The sequence below is a fragment of the Excalfactoria chinensis genome, chromosome 4 (assembly GCF_039878825.1).
Source record: "Excalfactoria chinensis isolate bCotChi1 chromosome 4, bCotChi1.hap2, whole genome shotgun sequence".
Classification (NCBI taxonomy): domain Eukaryota; kingdom Metazoa; phylum Chordata; class Aves; order Galliformes; family Phasianidae; genus Excalfactoria; species Excalfactoria chinensis.
The window spans coordinates 192,044-210,624 of record NC_092828.1 but is presented as its reverse complement, the minus strand read 5'-3'; the positions used below and the strand labels follow the sequence as shown (position 1 = coordinate 210,624).

At 63.7% G+C, this 18,581-nt stretch overlaps 2 protein-coding genes across 3 annotated transcripts in view; one reads left to right on the top strand and one right to left on the bottom strand.

Moving 5' to 3' along the window:
- The window catches only part of LOC140252278 (dedicator of cytokinesis protein 2-like), a 52,614-nt gene that overhangs the window by 26,590 nt on the left and 7,443 nt on the right, over positions 1–18,581 (top strand). The window contains exons 29-34 of the mRNA XM_072336762.1: positions 16,793–16,891; positions 17,062–17,156; positions 17,436–17,514; positions 17,610–17,710; positions 17,875–17,933; positions 18,302–18,450. Coding sequence (XP_072192863.1) covers positions 16,793–16,891; positions 17,062–17,156; positions 17,436–17,514; positions 17,610–17,710; positions 17,875–17,933; positions 18,302–18,450 — 582 coding nt within the window. The remainder of the gene's footprint in view (positions 1–16,792; positions 16,892–17,061; positions 17,157–17,435; positions 17,515–17,609; positions 17,711–17,874; positions 17,934–18,301; positions 18,451–18,581) is intronic.
- LOC140252280 (uncharacterized) lies at positions 78–14,594 on the bottom strand. 2 transcript variants are annotated; one of them, XM_072336764.1, is made up of 4 exons: positions 14,522–14,594; positions 5,015–6,730; positions 2,362–2,436; positions 78–414 (listed from the first exon to the last, which is right to left on the bottom strand). In XM_072336764.1, the coding sequence occupies exons 2-4, from the start codon at positions 6,409–6,411 to the stop codon at positions 234–236; spliced, it is 1,653 nt and encodes a 550-aa protein (XP_072192865.1). In that variant the 5' UTR covers positions 6,412–6,730; positions 14,522–14,594; the 3' UTR covers positions 78–233. The 2 variants fall into 2 exon arrangements, with proteins under 2 accessions (XP_072192865.1, XP_072192866.1); XM_072336765.1 differs by lacking the exon at positions 14,522–14,594 and adding an exon at positions 14,386–14,480.

Here is an 18,581-nt window from a genome sequence, read left to right as displayed (position 1 = left end):
TCCAGCCGCATCCAGAACAGAAGCGCACAGCCAGGAGAGGGTGTAACAAAAATAGCTTCTCCCTGGAATTTATTGGTTTCTCCATAAATACAGCCGCTTCTCCCCTCCCCTCTTATTTACACGGGTTCTTCAGTACGTTAAACAGAACGGTTAAAAGTATAAAAGCTGGTGCTACCCAAACCCTAATGTCAGAAGGAGGGAGAAGAGGCAGGAGCCGGTGTCAGTGCTGGGGCTCACAGGAACCAGAAGCACTTGCGCCGGGATTTCTTGGCGTCCAGCTTTGCAGGGGGTGAAGGCTCCTGCCGGGCGGGGGGGACGGGCCCCGGTGTGGGGCTGCTGTGTGCTGCGTCGCCCTCCATGTGGCTCAACACCCGCTGGAAGCGGCCCTCCTGCTGCCGAAAGTCGTGCTCCACGCTGTGGGGAGAAGGGGCGGCGTCACGGCGCTGCTGCGGCGCCGGTGCTGCGGTGGGGGCTCAGCTCAGCCTGCAGCCGCTGCCCCCCACTGCCTGCCTGCAGCGCGGCTGTGAGTGGAGCGGGGCAGGACTTGGGGCCGGGGGCAGCTATCATATCATATAGAATCATATCCTGCCCACACATGGCACTGCGCTGCACCCAGAGCACGCAGGGACCCTCAGTTCTGGAGGGGCAGACAGTCCTGACCCAACGGCTCTTCCCCGTTCATTCCTAGCATCAAAACTGCCCTCGGAGCTGCCCGGCTTTTCCCTTGGCTGTGGCTCCTTGTCCTTCTCCTGCACTTCCATCCCTTCACCCAAACTCCTTTGCCCTAAACACCAAATAGACCAAATCCCTCCTGCAGAGCCGAGCTGCTGCACTGACCCTCCCCGAGTGCCCAGAGCTCGTGCCCTGCACCCCGGACTGGTGGCACTTTGGCACCGGGTGGTTTGGGTTTTGTGCAGCAGGGGCAGAGTCCCCGATGCAGGAGTGCAGCAGCACAGGGCTGAGGGGCCGTGCTGTGCCCATACCAGGAAGGGCAAAGGTTGGCTGTGTGCCCTGGGGGTCTCTTGGGGTCTATTGCAGTAGAATGCTCTGGGTGTTGACCTGGCCGGGGTGGGAGCCAGCCCCCTGCCCTAGCTGGAGGACAGAGGGACGCAGTGCTGGGATCTTTGAGACCCCTGAGAGCCCCTGGAAAAGGGCTGTACCCAGCCCTGGGGTTACAGACCCCCACTGCCCTCGCACCCGGTGCAGGGCTGAGAGTCTGATACCAATCCTGACACAAGGCACGTGAGCACCGCTGGTCCCGGTAGGGAAGGAGGGGAAGCATCACCCACCGGCGCCACCAGGTCTCCTGCACGTCCCCAGAGCCCCCCGCTGTCCCCGCAGCAGGCAGGGCGCTGGAGGCCACGTGCTGCGATGCTCCCTCACCCGGAAAGCGCTTCCATCTCCGAGCAGCCACCTCCCATCAGATCAGCAAGGTGCTGCTGCCGACACCGCACGTGGCTCTGACAGCCGTGCAGCACGCCGGCACCCCGTGTCACCACGCGGCGTGAGGGCACCGTTATCCCCAGCTACCTCTAGCAGGAAGGGTGAGCTCAGACGGACGGCCGAGTGCCGGGCAGCACGGGGAGCCGCTCGCAGCGCAGCCGCTGTCCCTGCAGCGCCTTCCCGCTGCGCTCTCTGCCCACCCGTCCCCATCCTGCCCACCCACCCACCCACCCATCGCCGACCCCCACAGCCGCGCGCACCCCTTGCACAGCGCCCAGCGCGGCCCCGTCCCGCTGCCCCCGTCCCGCTGCCCCCCGCTCCGCTCACACCGCGTCCCACCGGAGCTTTTTCCCCTCACGTGGCGGCAGCGGAGCCCAGCGGGAGCCCTCAGCAGGACCCACCTCCCCAGCAGTGCCATCTCTCCCAGCCGCAGTGCCGCATGGAGACAGCCTCGTCAGTCCCAATTAGCGCTGACGGCCCCCACGAGCTACGGCGGGGAGTTGGCTCTGGGCTCGGGTGGCAACGAGCCGGCGACGAGAGGCAGCTCCAGCGGGGCCGGGCGGTGCGAGGGGACGAAGCGTGGGGGGGGGGAGCGGAGCTGGGGCACCCCCGGCCCCGATGTGCCCGAGAAGCGCGCGCCCTCCGCCCATGGCGCTGCTCAGGGCCGGCTCTGAGCGCATCACCGGTAACAGCGAGCGGGAGGAGCCGGGGCACAGCGGGGCTGCAGGCGGGACACCTGGCTCCCGGGTCACCCTGCACTGGGACAGCACGGGGACACTACTGGCGCTGTACCACTGCGCTGCGTGCCGGCCTCGGGCTCAGGGAGGCATTTCCGCTATGAACGGGGAGCACGGCGCGGAGTGACGGGAGGGGAAACGTGTGCAGGAGCGTCCCCAGGGCGGCAGCGCTGCCCCGTACCTGTAGATGATGCAGGCACAGTCCCGGCACGTCCCGCAGTTGGCGATGTCCTGCCCCGTCCGGTACGAGTGTCGCCTGCAATAGAGCAGCGGTGCAGTGAGCCGGGAGATCCGGTCCAGGGCCCTCCTTTGCGCCAGCACCGCAGCCAGGAGCCGGGGATACAGCTCTGCTCCCAGCTCCTCTCCCCGACCCCAGCTCTTTTTCTCCCCTCCCCCCCATGCAGCGCCCTTTAGAGCCGGGCTGAGCGCGGCTGAGCACATTTCTCACTTGGTCGCAAACCGGCCGGGCGCAGCAGAAGCCCCAAATCCTTTGTTCTCCGTCAGCCTCATCTCATCGCCACCGCAGCGCTGCGCCTCGTGCCCGGGGCCGCCCCACGACACACCACACACGGCGCCACGGAGGGAGTGGGATCTTGGGCAGGGTGGGCTCTGTGCAGGAGCGCTGCGGTGCCCAGCGGTGCCCGACAGATGGGCAGGGGGAGAAATGCCAGCCTAATCGCCAGCCTACGCCGGATTTATCTTTTTTTTGATGTTTTTGTACCAAATCCTCCTCCTCCAGGGAAGGGGCATGGGACTGAAATAAAGCAGAGTTGGCTGACGAGCCCCAAAGGTCAGCTCAGCCCCAGAGCCATCCTCCTCCCGGATCTCTGCAGAAATGCTCTCTGCTGCTGGTGCTGAGCGCTTGCCCCACGCAGTACCAGGCTGCTGGCTGCTGCTGGAGCTGGGAGCTCCGTGGGCTTTGGGACTACAGGGAAAGTGCCCCAACAAAGGCCTTTGGTCCCCCAGCAGAAGCCCCCTCCCCACCTCCCCTGGCCCTCAGGCAGCCATGAAACCCCCCCCCCGTCCCACATACTCGCCACATTTCCCTGCTTAAACTATTTCCCTGTTCCTCGACCTTGATCTCGGTTGTTCTCAGCCTGCAGAAACTGGGTCTTGTAGTGTACCAAATTACACCTTACAACTGGGATTACAGCACTGGCACATAAATTAGATCGTGATACCTTTTATATACATACATTAAAAGCACATAAATATGTGTGTGCACCCAGTGCTGTACAAGCAGTGCTGTGGGGGATGTGGGGATGATGTGGGGAGCTGTGGGGCTGGTGGCACCGCCTGTGTGCGTGGCCTCGGGGCCACCCCAGAGCTGTGACACTGATCCATGGCAAGTAGGGTCGGGTTGCTCCACAGAAGGAGACTGGAATCACCCTTTATGGGATTTCCTACCCTGCTCTCTGGGTGTCTTGTTTGCTCATTTGACTGCAGCAGTCTATGGAGCTGAGATCTTAATTAAGCTGCCCAAAGTGAAGCTCCATCAGCTTCAGCAGGCAAACTCATCCCAGCAGCGGGAGCGCAGCAGCCCTTCCGATGGGCTCCGCTCTGCACTCCACAGCCGGGCATGGCACTGAATGGCTGTGGGCAGTGATGGCAGCAGGTGGGAGCTGTATTTTGGAGGGGGGCACTGCCAGCCCATGTCCTGTGTGTGTCGCACAGGGCAGCAGACCCTCAGCAGCCCTGAACGTTGAGGGCCAGGCGGATGCTGTGCCGGGGAAGGGGCTCTGCACCGTGCCCTGCTTCTGTGCTCTCTAACGCTTCTGTGGGATCCACCATCAGCGCTGCCTGGAAGGCACTTAGCAGCAGTTTAATTTGGTTAAACAATTAAGCACGCGCTCAGGCAGGAGGGCCAGGACTCAAGCAGGTGCCCATCTGGCAGGGCAGAGCTCACCGCAGGTGCCACCCGAGCACGGAGCCAGACACAACATGTGAGCGGTGCTGGGCACACACCCGGCTCAGCGCCTGCAGCACCAACAGCTCTGCCAGTGTGAGGACAAAGTAATGAGCTGCCAAGCTAACGAGCTGCCCCATCGCGGTGCCCCGGGCCGTTCCCACACAGTGTGGCTGCAATGCCACCTGCAGCTGCTATGGGTGGTGGTCCCCATCAGCACCGTCACCGCTGCTCTTGGGCCACATTAGACACGGGCAGATTATTGACCCTGCCCAACCCCACCAACCCTGCCAAATCCTCCCAAACCATGCCAGAGCTGCCAAACCATGCCAGACCCTTCCAAGACCGGCCAAAACGTGCCCCCTGGGCAGTCGTCCCGGCACAGGGGCCCCTGCAAAGGCTCTGCCTCTCTGACAGCTGAGCCAAGGAAATTCTCGCGGGTCATTAAAGGGAACATCCTGAGCCGCGGCCAGGGCAAACCAGACGGGCTGTGCCCCCCCCCCTGTGGTGCACACATGGCAGCACAGGGAATGACCCCTGGATGCAGCCCTATGCTTGCCAGGGTGAGAGCCAGCATGAGGAGCAGTGCACAGGAGGGCAGGCACAGCAGAGGCTGCCCACAGAGCATCTGCAGCAGTGGAGCCCATAGCTGGGACACACAGTGCCAGGTCTCTGCTCTCAGTGATCGACAGGCACAGCAGAGCCATGGAGGTCCCCGCTCCCCCCATCCTTTGGCTGGCACAGCCACGGGCTGGCAGGCCACTACCCCAAGTCACGGTGCCAAGCAGATCAGGACGGCAGCTCTGAGCGGCTCAGAGGGAAGCATGTCCGGAAGGTGACATGGCTGCCATCCTTGGCATGTTCACCTCTGTCCATCACCAGAGCCCTCATAGAGCCAAAGCCCCCCCACGCCGTCCCATCGACTCACCCGTCCCGCTGGGCCTCCTTCTTCTCCAGGTCCTGGATGACGTCCAGCAGCACGCGGATGGTTTGCTGGCTGGTCTCCAGCACCCCTTCCAGGGACTGCAGCTGGGACTGCAGGTCCCCCTGCGCCCCCTGTCCCTGAGATGTGTGGCCGTGCTCATCCACCACCGTGGCTCCCGGTGTCCCCTTGGCCGCCACCACCATCTGCAGCAGGTCCTGCACGTGGCGCAGCGTCTCTGACTGCTGGGTGCTGAGGCAGGGCTGCCCACGCTGGGGGGGCTCCGGCGCGTGCCCACTGGGCTGAACCACTGCACTGACGCCATGTGGGGGTCCCTTGTGCCTCTCCGGAGCTGCCTGCTCGTGGCTGGGCTTGGCGGCACACGGCTGGCTGCAGATGTCCTGCGTGTCCAGATGGCCGAGTGCAGCTGGTGTGGTGTCCAGTGCAGCGGTGGCAGAGCTGTGCCAGCCCGGCACTGGTGGGATGGGTGCTGGGGTGCAGCAGGGCCTCCCCCAGGGCGAGCCACAGAGCTGGTGCTGGGGTGGCGAGGGGTCGAGGGGGGGGTTGCCCTGAGCTGGCTGGTGGATGAGGGGCGGCTGTTGTTGCCCGCGGGGCAGGCTGTGCTCCGAGTCGCTGCGGCCGAGCACCCACACCTCAGAGGAAGGCTGAGACTGGGCGCAGGGCACGGAGGCTGGACGCTGGGGGGGTCCCCGCCCACCCCGGGGGGTCCCGCTGGGCCGGGTGCAGGGCTCAGCGGAGCAGCTCCTGGCTGAGGGGGTACAGCTGGCAGCGGGGCACCTGGCTGCTGTGCCTGGGTATGGGGGACAGGGATCCCTGGGTGGCGGCGGCGGCACGCGGCACGCTGCGGGGTGTTGGGTGAGGGGGGGGTCTCTCTTGGTCGTGGGCATCTGTGGGGGAACAGCCCGCACCGAGGCGGCTGGTGCAGCTCCTCCCAGGCAGCGGGCGCTCCCCAGGGCGGCCAGCGGCCCCGTGTCCATGGCCACATCGCAGACGCTCCTGCTGTGGGGCCGGGGGGCCGGGAAGGGCTTCTGGAGGCTGGGGGAGGTTTGGATGGCAGCGCTGGCGCAGGCCTTCCTGGGCATGGGCAGCGTCAGCGAGCACGGCTGGGCCTGGGGCCAGCTGCGCCGCGAGGCACAGAGAGCCGCCGGCTCAGGGGGGGCCCTGGGGGGCGGCGAGGCACGTGGGGTGTTGGGGCCGGGGGCGGGCGCTGGGGGGGGGCTGCCCTCCACCGGGTCCTTGAAGCGCACCTGCTGCGTGCGGTTGCGCCGGCGCTGCAGGCGGCTCTCGATGTCGGGCGAGTCGCGGTTGAGCAGCACCGAGCGCACCGTCATGGCTTTCTCCTGGCCGCCCTCGGCAGAGGGCAGGGCATCCCGGCTCAGCATGGCTCACAGCCCCGCCGCCGCGGCCCCTGCGCCGTGCCCGTCCCCGGAGCTGCCCGGGGCGGCGGGCGGCCTCATCCCGCACCGCCGTGCAGAGGGGATGCCGCGCAGGAGGCGGGCGCGGGGCTGCAGGGCATACTGCCCACCCCCCGCACCTACAGCCCCCGGCACGCGGGCACCCCGAGCGCCCTGCCCGGCGCCGCGCCTCCCCGCTGGCAGCCCATGGTCCCGCCGCCGTCCGCCGCGCTCAGAGCTCTCTGCGCCGAGCCCCGCGGAGCTCCAGGTGCTGCGTGGCCCCGTGCATGGCTCCCGGCTCCCTGACCTGCAGGGACAGAGAGAGGTGCGTGATCCGGCCCCGCTCCCACTGCGCTCGCAGCTGGGGACGTCTCCCGCTGCCCCACGGAGCTCCCGGCCTCCGTGCGCCCTCCCACCCTCCATCCCGCGTGGCCATCACCAAATGCAAAGAGACAAGCTTTGATCTCTGGCACTGCCTCCTCAGCACAAAGGGAGAAGGGAAAAAAAGAAACCCCTTTAGCATAAACACGTTACAAGTTCACAGCTCAAATCAAGCAGAAGAAGCCGTTAAAAATAGCTCTGCCTTGCTGGGACTCAGTGCCTCGTGTTTGGAGGGTGCTGAGAGCACAGCAGGATGGGACGGGCACAGCCCTGGGGCACAGGGAGCTCAGACGTGGGGACGGGGAGACCCCCTCCCCATCCTGCCATCACTGGCACACGGCTAAGTGTGGCTCCCCCTCCCTGAGCAAGGGGGCACAACCCCTTCCGAGCCCTGCCCCGGCTGTGCCCCCACACCAGCACTGAGCCCCCGTGCCCATCCAGCTCTGCCCACACTAATTACCCACCACTGCTGGGGCACACGGCACCACACAGCACCACACAGCACCCCGTGGCACCACACAGTGCCTGCATTCTGCACCGGGCACCAGCAGCGCCCACCTGCTCTGCAGCCAGGACAGCCCTGAGCCCCACAGAGGCCCACAGGGATGGGCTCTTTGCTCACCGTGCAGTCCCCCTGCTGCCCTGCACCGCCCTGCCTGGTTCTCACTGTAACAGAGCGGCTGTCTCAGCACGGTGACCCGGAGTCCCCATGTGCCAGTCATCAGCTGATGGTGCCGGCTTCCATACACGTCCTGGGACCCAGCAGGAGCTCAGTGAGCACCCAGCCGTGCCCAAGCAGTGCAGGTGCCACACACTGCACGTCTCTGCACCCCTCGCTGCCGCCCCTCACCCAGCACTCTCAGGATGCTGCTCCACGCACCACCTGCTGCTTCCAAGCCATGCTGACACTGGAGGTGTTTGTGAGGCAGGAGGTGATGGGGCATCTTGTTGGTATGGACGGCAACGGGCTGAGCTGGGGAGCAGGATCATGGCTGCACAGGGCTGGCGTGTGGCAGGGAGGAGCAGCCCCATGCTCACCCTTAGTCTGTGAGGCTGAGCGGGACAGGGCAGACCCACTGGGCCCACAGGACCCGCTCCAGCCCCACGGTGTAGGAGTCGTGTCCAGTGACAGCCGTGCCAGTGCTCTGCCACCAAGTGCATCTCCTGTATGGACAGCTGGGCACATCCCTGTGCTGCACCAACCTGCTGCACGTGGGCCAGCACCAGCACAGCCCGGGGAGCACGCCCAGAGGACGGAGTGCCTGGAGGGTGCCAGGAGCTCCCGCAGCCCAGCGCAGGGCAGGAGCACTGAGGGCACGATTCGGGCTCTGTGGACACACGTGGCCCTGCAAACCCACGGTGTGGGCACAGAACAACCCCAGCACGCTCCGCTGCCCACGCAGCCAAGGTGGTGCTGTCAGTCAGCAGCGCTCTGCCAAGGCACCCCGCGCCTCCGAACTGAGCACCGCTGGAGATCTGAAGCACGGCACAAGGACAAAGAGAAAGCCAATAAATTATACATGTGCTGACTGCATTTGGAGAACAGTTCTGAGGCTGTCAGACACCAAAAGCTTGGACCCTCCCGCTCGTCCTTCTGCATATGCATTACGGTACGGTCAGGTTTAGTGCTGTGCTCAGGCACTGCTTCTGGCACTCCTGCATCTCCCTCTGCTAACAATGAGTCCTGCTGGGGGACTGAACCTGGACCGTGCAACCAAGAGGCTGCTGCATCTCACAGACCCCGTGTACCAGAGCTGAATATGAAGGAAACATTTCTGCCGACAGATCCAGCTGGAAGCACAGCTCCAGGGACATTTTGGATGCACGGAAAAGGCCACTGGGAGAGGCTGTGCAGGAAGCGCAGGCACCCAGTGCTCAGCACATCGGGGCTCTCCAGCTGCTCTGTTCCAGCATGTTTGCATGGAGATGGTGCTCAGGCCCACGCACGCTGATGCATTGTATCCCACCTGCCTTCCTGTGCCCACAGCTCTTGCACCAAGGCACCCTGTGTGAGACCTGAGCTCCCAGACAGGGTACAGGAGTAGAAGTGTCCCTTGTTAATGTCAGAACAAGGTATGGACAGCTCTGCTCCTCGCTGAACAACACGGCGAAGCCTTTTTGGGGTCCTAAAACCACATCAGACAGGGAGGGCCAGGGCCGCAGCTGTTCCAGCAGTTCATCTCTGCAGGAGGACAGCCAGGACCAGGGGAACGGGCAGATGGGAGGGGAGAGCTGAAGGATGAGAGCTGAACGGTGGCTGAGCTGTCCTCAGGCGCCCTGTGCCTGCAGCCCTCCAACAGTCCCTGCTCCAGAGTGAGCGTGGGGGCTGCTCACACCATCACCATGCCCAGCACATACGGGCAAAATGGTGTCAAACCCTTGGGCTGCACAGTGCCCAAAGCTGCAACAGGAGGCAGAGAGGACTGAGCCATCCCAGTGCTCTGCTTCTGTCCATGCGCTGTAGGCATGGTGCGCAAGGGGTTGGGAGTCCCCTTGTTTGGAGTTCAGCTGAGCCAGCAGAGCTGTGCTGCAGAGGGCAGGCTGGCTGTGCCCACCCAGTCTGCTTGTCCAACGGGACTGACGTGCACAAACATGGAGCAGCCACACTGCTGGAGGTGAGGCACCACCGGAGCCATGGGCACAGCAGAGCAACCCAGCAGGGATCTCCTAGATCCAGGTGTGATGGTGGCCAAATCCAGACCTCGGGAGAGCCCCAGTGCTGTGGGATGATGCACCAGAGGTGCCTGGGGACAACTAGTGCAGCACCACCGAGGGCCGCAGTGGGATGTGCTCAGAGCTGACTAATGACAGCTGAAGGATGGCAGCGCACACCAGCCGTGCCAGCCAGCAAGGGGCTCTGGGAAACACGGTTCATCAAACCCATTTGCTGTCTGTTTTGATGAGGTTCCCGGTTTGGTCAATGAAGGTAAAAGCCTGGATGGAGCAGACCTAGATCTCTGCAAGGCATTTGACATTTTCATGGAGAAACCAGAAAGATATGAAAGCAATGTGCCACGCATTAAATGGATCAAAGCCAGGCTAACCAGCGTGTCTCAAGATAGAGCCATCCAGCACTCAGCACCAAACAGCTGTGCTGCTGGCTGGGTCCTGCAGAGGGGCATTGGGCACCACAGTAATGCTGTAGTCAGTGACCTCGAAGAGGAAAAGCCAGCACTGGCATTATTCGTGGATGATGCGGAGACTGAGAGAAGGATAAGGAATGAAAATGACAAATATGGTATCGTGTGGGCATCAAGGAAGGAGTGCTGCAAGAAAGGAGTCTCAGCAGTGGGAAGCAGCTCTGCTCTGCAGCCGCACAGGTAAAGTGCAACAGAACAGTGCCTAAGAACCAGAGGTCATCACTTCCAGATGGGGAAGGACCTTCCTGAAAGGCGAGGCCATTTGGTGCCAGAGCAACTTGGACAAGATTCAGGTGGTGATGGATGCTCTCCTGACAATTATTTAAGGTCTGAGTGTTTTCCTCCTCTTGTTCAATTACAAGCAGTAGATCATATCAAGTGATTTATGGACAAAACCAGATGACGCCACCATAATGCAATAAATGACAGGAGCACCTCAGCGTGGGCTCTCTGGCTGCACAGGATGCTTGGGGCAGTGGGGATGGGTGCCCCATGGGCTGACTGGCACCTGGAGCCACGGAGACATTGAGGCCGGGGTCCCCATCTCCTGGCCGCCACCACCACCGAACTGCAGCACTGGATCCCACCCTGCAGTCTCGCTACCTGGCACACCGAGGGTCCCCACTGCCCGGTGCCACCCTGCCTGGTACACTGTGGGTCCCAGCTCCCAGGCAGGACACCAGGGACAGGACACCCTGCCCGTCCTGCTGGGGGCCCTTCTGCACCCATCCTCCACCTCCTCCTCCTGGCGACGTCTGTGGAAGAAGGAAAACCAGAGCAGACACATAAATCTTCTCCTCAAGACGCAGGAAGCCGGGAGATTAGATTTATGAGAGAGGAAATCATCTACTTCTGGAGCTGCAGAGGAGAGCAGCTAATTACCCGCCTCTACTACGGGTGCGATGGCTCCTCCTGGGACGGAGCCTTTGCTGCCCCTGAGCTCAGACACGGCACGAGGTGCTACAGCAGTGGGAGGCAGCGGGGCAGGAGGTGTGTGCTCACAGCCCACGGGCAGCAGCAGCCAGGTGCACAACGCAGCGGTCAGCAGCAGGACTGCGTCCCAACTTGGCTCCAAGAGGACTCGGCGTGTTTGTGCTCAGCACGGGGCAGCCACGGGACTCGAGGGCGGATGACGGAGCGCTGCTCAGCAATGCCAGCAAGCAGCTCCTCACAAAGGCAGTGCCAGCACAAAGCCAGCATGTGCCCTGCCCTCACAGCTGCTCTTGGAGGCTCTTCCCTCACCCCACATTTGGAGGCTCACAGACCTCCTGGTTTCCTGCAGGCACTTCATCACAGCCGCTTTATCCCCCCATCTGTGCCTGGGTCAATGCTGTGTGTTCTGTCCATCAGCTCTGCTCCTCCTCAGCACAGAGCCCTCGTGTGCCACATCCCGCCCTGCTGTGCTCTCACGGTGGGGGCACGCAGCCCTCCATAGTGATGGGTCCCAATTCCCAGCGGCACCCATCGCTCCCATTGACGCCCACCTGCAGCATTCACAGCATTGCCTCACACGCTGCCCCTGCACCCCGCAGCCCACCCAAAACACTGTCAGTCTGAGGACGGCCGCAGGATGCTGCGATGGAGCCACTCACACTCACAGCCAACACCACCCGGGCGCTGTGGAGGAGCCCCACCAGCACAGCGGTCCCTTTTTGGCTGCAGGTGCCCGGTGGAAGTGGCAGCTCGCATGAGCAGAGGGATCTGCGTGCATCCATCTTTATTTAGGTCACTGGCTGAAGGGCCCTGCAGGAAAATGAGTCACGCTCCCCACCCCGGGGCCTGGAGAAGGCAGGTTCTCCCTTTGCCCCGGTGCCTCTTGCAGGGTCCTGCAACCCGTGCCCAGAGATTGGAGCCAACCGACCAGGGAAGAGGCAAAGCCGTCCTCCCAGCACCTCCTGTCATCACAATATCGCTTGGCTTCTTTCAACCTCCTACACATGGGTGCAGTTGGACGGGGACGCAGCGCAGCCTGGAGACGCAGCAACATACAAAGGCTTTGCAGGAGGTTGTTAGGAGCCCACAGAGGCCAAATCGTTCTGTCTCCAACGCTAACACAGCCATCATGGCAGCAGTGCTGGAGCCCCCAGTGGGAGGTGTGGGAGCAGTGACCTGCCCAGAGGAACACAGAGGAGCACAGACCCCACAGACAGCGTGTGTGGAGCAGGGAGATGGGAGGAGGCGGCTTCCCATCCCAAGGCTGTGCTTAATGAGAGCATCGCTGCAGCATTGCTCGGCTGCCTCTCCTGGGGGGCGGCGTGGCTGCTGCCTTCCCAGCACATGGTGTGGGCTGTGCGATGTTCCTTGGAGTCCCAGACACAGCCCATGCAGGTACAGGGATGTGGGGAATCACCTGACGTGAGACCTGCCCAGAGGTCCTGCAGGCCAGGCCGGCGCTGCCCCGAAGTAATTACAGGACAAATGAAATAGGACGTGGCCTGAAGGCTCGTGGTCATGGGAGGCTCGGCGCCCCACGAGGCATCTCACAGCTTTCATGGAGGGAAGCGTTGCCCCTCACAGAGCCGGGCTGGGGCTGCATCTGGAGCCACAGCATCACCAGCAGCCCGCAGGCTGGGGAGCCCCGCAGCCAGGGACGGGCTGTGCTCCTCTGCATGCCAGGATGTTATCAGAGCCTCAAGCTGCCTGCAGAGCATTTCTGGAAGAAGCTGGAAAGGTTCTGCCACCCAGCATTTGCAGGCAGACGTTCACAACGTTGTGCCTTTGTGCATTCCTGTCCAGGGGGGCTCAGCCCCACGGCCGTGTGCGCGGCCCCATTGCGACTCTGAGCGCACAGCCCTGCACAGAGCAGCGCCCCATCCCACTGCCACACGCAGACTGCAGCCCCGAGAGCAGCCGCTGCTGTGCGGGCAGTGGGAGCTGAGGCTGCTGCGGCTGCAGCTCCCATCACCGGTGCGGAGAACATTGTCTCAGAATACAAATTCCTGCCTTTAAGTGGATTTCCATTGCCATCCAGCAGCCTCCCCCCCCCCCCCCGTTTATCTTTATGTGCCTTAGACAACACTCATTGCCAGGGGAATTTGGGAATCAGTGAGTGTCTTTCTGCACCACGTGCCTCAGTTTCCCCACCTGCAATACAGCCAGGACGATACGGATCATGGCTCTGAGCACACGAGCCACTCACTGTCCAGAAGCACTGGTTACGACTGAAGCATTGTTACTACAGATGGAAATGAACCCACTCATTATTTGTGGCCTCTGAGCACTACCATGCTATTAAGCAATTATAATAATTATAATTCATCACGAAGATAACCTCTGTCTAAAGGAGCTCCCGTGTTTAAACCTGTTCTGCTGCTCCACATGCACTGCATGGATTCAGAGTGCAGCAGACACGACGCCCACCAGGAGCTGAGTGGGACCACCACACCGTGCCCACCACTGCCTGGAGCCGCTTCCCAGGCTCAGCGGGATGCAGGCAGGGCATCAGTGGGGTCCGGGCGCAGCTGGCACGCAGCATCCCCAGGGTCCGGGAGGGCCCACCCCTGCAGGCCAGCAGTGCTGGGGGCCGGGGGCTGACACACCACGCTCTGCCCCGCCACGAGCGCGCAGCCACGAGCGCGCAGCCACCCACCATCCCTGCTCAGCACAGCTGCACAGCCGGCTCTCGGCCATCGCCCGTGTGCACCCACCTGCGCTCTGATCGAAACAACGGCTCCGTGCAGACCCTCCTGCTGACCGAGGGGCTGCAGCCCCCGCTGCGGGAGGAGGGGAGCCGAGCAGCCCCGGGGCGCGGTGCCCTCGCATCTTACCCCGCCCGGTTGCTCACGCGAAGGCCTTGAGCTGAGCGCACGGCGCCGGGAGCAACGTGGGCTGCATCCCTCCCTCCGGCGCCGGCGGCCGTCCCCGCGTCAGCGCGGCGTGCGGTACCCGAAGTGACAGCCCCGGCATCGCGTGTGCGCGTGTCAAACACAGCCCGGCTCCGCTGACGGACGTGTCTGCTAACGAGGGGCAGCAGCGAGGCGGGCGCTGCCGGAGCCCTCCTTGCCCGCGTGCCCCCCGGGACCGTTCCGCGAGCGGCGGCGCCACGAGCCTCCGGACGGCAGCGGGGAGGGGCTGCGGCGCGGGGCAGAGCCCGGGGGGCTCCGGCGCTTCTCACGCGGCGGCTCCCAGCGCTGCGGATTCGCCTGCCCCAGACACGCTCTACCGCCTCCAGCATGGCCGCGCGCCCCCCGGAGACCCCCGCCCGGCACTTCCTGGGGAGCTCCGGCGCGGCGGCGGAGCAGAGGAGCCCCGGGGGTCCCTGACCCCAATGACACCCGCGGCTGCTCGGCGCCCGGCATCGCGCCGCCGCCGCGGGGAGAATCGGGCAACGCCACCCGAGCACCGCGGCTCCCCGCGAGCATCCCCGCTCCGCGCCCCTCCGAGCACCGCGCCATCCCGCGCCGCTCCGGGGTCTCGGTCCCGGTCCCGGCCCTGCGATTACCGTAACGCGGCGGGGCTGCCGGCCCAGGGGTTCCCCGCACCACCCCGGCCCCAGCGCTGCGGGGCCGATCCCCGAGGAGCCGATCCCGGTCTCGGCCCGGCCGCCCTCCCCGAGCTCCCCGCTCCCAGCTCCGTACCTGGCGCTCGGCGGCGGCGGTGCAGGGCGGTGTGCGCGGAGCGCGGCCGGGGCGGAGCCGCGCGGGCTCGCCGGTACCGGGAGGCGGAGCCGGAGGGGCGGGGCTGCAACGTGCCCGCCCGCTGGGAGATGCGGGCAGCCCCTCCGGACCCGCACCGGAGCACCGGCCGCGCCGCACGCGGGGACGCACCGCCGTCTGCCCGACCCCGCTCGGGTGCGGGCAGCGCGCACCGGTCCCTTCCCCGTTCCCGTCCCCGCGCAGCTCCCGCAGGTCGTGCCGCCGGACTTTGCTGTGCTGCCCCGTCACCTCCAACCTTCCGCCCGGGAACGCAGCCCTCGGCCCGCCCCAACCCCGCAGCGCGGAGCCCCGGGAGCAGCGGGTGTTTGCACCGAGCGGGGCGGTGCGGAGCAGGAGGTGGGGAAGCCCCGTCGCGAGGCGGTCGGCAGGAGCTCGGCATCCCTCGGCCGCCACAAACCCTCTCCTGCTCCGAGCCTGCCCAGAGCGCGGCCGTTGGGCTGAGTGGGGGCTCGGGGTGCTGCTGGGCTCGCGGTGGCTTTGCTGGGGAGTATTGGAGAGCCGAGTCCTTTGTGTCTGTGACCAGCGGTGGGTCTGTGGGCCGCTGCAAAGGTCAGTGTGCTGTGCCAGGCTGCTGCCGGGTCCGTTCCCCACACACACACCATCTGCCAGCTGAACATCTGTATGTGCAGCAGCACGCGGCTGTGGCTCGCCAGTAATGTAATTTAAATGTAAATACAGCTCCCCTGACCGAGGTGTAGCAGCAGTCTGTGCAGGGAGTCCACCTGGATCTAATTCCAGCTGCCACCAGAACTGCTGCTTTCAGGTGGCTGAGCTGATCTCATCACATCCCTGGCACACGCTGCTTCGCAGAGATGTTTCCTCCTGCCCTTCCTGCCTTGTTGCTGTGGGGCTGTGCTGGCTCGGGCGGCCCTTCTCCCCATGCTGGTGGTGGGTGACACCCACACTGTTGGGTGCATGAGAAATTCCCCCCCAGACCTCTATGAAGGTGTGAATTGCTGCTGCTCCCCGGTGCACAGCGTGGCTGCACAGCCTGGCACTCACTGTGGCACTGCACATGTGGATGCTCAGGGATGTGGGTGGATTTGTGGCACCTCCTGCTTCACCGCTGCTTACTCTGGAGCGGGCCTTGCTGGGGTGATGGCCACGCATATCGAGCAGAGCTCATCCCCAGTTCTGCTGCCTGCCTGTGCAGTTCCACGTGCGTCTGCTGTGGCCGTGCTGTGTGCTGCCCTTCAGTTTCATGTCTGCAGCTTCACACTGATGCTAACAGGACTGGCATGCAAGGGGTTGTCATTCATCTGCTCCTCATGAGATCCCTGCTGAGCTGCCTCCATCCCCAGCTCCAGCCACTCCTATCCCACTCACGCCCTGCCTGACTCCCGCACAGAGGCACATCCTGGGCACCTTGGCTGCTTTACGTTTCCCCACTGAGCGTGCTGCTCTCCTGGTGCCTTGTGGCACCCTGCAGCCAAACACCCCAAGCTCAGACCTGCGGCTGAGCAGTGCCCATCTTCAGGGACTGGGAGCACCAGCCCTGCAGCTCTCAGCACCCATCGGGGAGTTTCCAAGAGCTTTGTCCCATCACCAAAGCTTCCTCTTAACAAGTTAATATTCAACGCACTTTAAAGTCTGCTGCAGACTCAGATTTTACGTTAGAAGCATCATCAGTAATGGGCTGCACTAACAGGCTAAAGTGGAGATGAAAGAGTGGGGTGAGCAGCAGGTGGTCGCTGCTCTGCCAGCTGCTCCTCTCCTGATCCACGAACAATGCAGACCAGAGATCAGCACGGCTGGCCCTGCTGTGCAGAATGGGAGTCCTGCTCAGTGTGCTGCTCCTGCCCTGCTCACCTCGGAACAGAGCCACAGGCACACAGAGCAGGGCTGGAGCTAATGGCTCGGATTGGGACTCTCACTAAAGGCAGCATGGATACATTGGCCTCCAGAAAAAAAAGCTGTGAGCCATTTCTTCAATGTTCTTACATCCACATATTACTTAAAGTATCTTAAAATCCACAGGTTTATGCTATAGCAAAAGCATTACGCTTCTGCCCGTGTCCTCTGCTGCAGTGTGGTGGGTCTCATCCCTGTCCCACCCCAGAAGCGGAGGAGCAGAGCTCAGGATTGCTGGGGAGCAGGCGGGGCTACCAGGGCAGGAGAGCCTCGGGGGGAGGGCCGGGTACACAGCCCCCCTGGTGCAGCCCCGCAGCCCCTGACCCAGCTGCTCTCTGCCAGAGTCACTATGTGGCATGCATGGCCGCCATCCTGAGCCAGATGGACGCAGACCATTACCACTCCTACATCCAGGCCTTCCCCTCCCGGCCTGAGCTGATGGTGAGTGCCCCCCGTGCAGTGTGAGCGGCCACCCAGCACTCGTGTCATCATCCCTGCTGCCAGCAGCTCCTGCACCCCTGGCTGCTCCCAGCCCTGGTGCTCAGCACAGCACTGCAGCAGGAGGGCTTCATGGCTGTGCTCCAGCCTCTGACAGCTCCTCCTCCTCACAGGACTTCCTCATGGAGACGTTCATCCTCTTCAAGGACCTCATTGGCAAGACGGTGTACCCCTCGGACTGGATGGTGATGAACATGGTGCAGAACCGGTGAGGAGCTCTGGGCTGGGAGGGACTCACAGTGGGGTCTGGGGACATGGCCTGGGACATGTGGCCCCATGTTGGGCTGCCCCATGTGGGCAGAGGGGTGAGAGGTCGTGGGGGTGTGAGGAGGAGCACGCGGTGAGCCCCAACCCCAGAGCCCCAGTCGTCACCCCACCATGGCAGGGGCTGCCAGCCTTGCTCCCCCTCTGCTGTGGGCTGTGGGCTGTGGGCTGTGGGCTGTGGGCTGGCTGCACCCTCTGCTCAGCACCCACATCACTCCTGCAGGGAGTTCCTGCGTGCCATCAACCAGTTTGCCACCACTCTGACGGAGATGTTCCTGAGCAGCAGCAGCTTTGAGCTGCAGGTGAGGGGACGCCGACCCAGCCCTGACGGGGTGGCAGGGATGTGCCAGGCGCTGTGCCACCCTGCCTGGCATTTGTCCCTGTGTTCTCAACGCAGCTTTGGAACAACTATTTCCACCTGGCCGTGGCTTTCCTCACCCAGGACTCCCTGCAGCTGGAGAACTTCTCGCAGGCCAAGCGCACCGCCATCCTGGCCAAGTGAGTTGCCCTCCCCTCTCAGGTCAGGGCTCCAGCCCCAGCCCCTGCCCCAGCTGTGCCTGCAGATGGGGACTCTGGGTCGTGCTGTGCTGGGGCTCCTGGCCTGGAAACTGTGCCATGGGCTGTGCCCATGGTGTGATCCTAAACCGACCCCATCCTGGAAGGTATGGGGACATGAGAGCCAAGATTGGAGCCGCCATCCGGGACATGTGGTACAACCTAGGTGAGCTGTGGTGCTACCAGCAAGGAGGAGGAGGCTTGGAGAGTGTCTGCAGCCTGGTGTCCATCAGCATGGGACCCAGTACGGCTGCTGGGGACTGAGATTACTGGTGTGGGGCACAGGAGCCTGCGGGTGTGTACCCTGTGGGATGCTCTCCCTGTGGGATGCTGTGGGATGTGCTAACCCATGATGCTGAGTTCACTTTCCCAGCTGCAGCCTCCCCTCTGCCCAGCATGCAGTAATAGGCATGGACTGGGGGAGCACTGCTGAAGCTGCACTGGGCTTGCAGACCTCTGCTGCCACCACTCCTCAGCCTCTTGCATGCGTTGCTGCCTGTTCCCGTGTGTCCCAGCCCTCCCTGCTGTCCCCAGGCCACCACAAGATCGAGTTCATCCCAGGCATGGTGGGCCCCATCCTGGAGATGACCCTTGTGCCGGAGCTGGAGCTGCGCAAGTCCACCATCCCCATCTTCTTTGACATGATGCTCTGCGAGTACCAGCTGACCGCCAGCTTCAGCCGGGTGAGCGCCAGGGCTGGGCTGGGGAGGGCGGTGGATGTGAGGGTCCTACCTGTCACGGAGTAACCACCCCTACGGCGTGGGGGGAGGAACTGCTTGTCCTCCTTCCCTTCCCCCCGTGTGCTCCTGGGGCA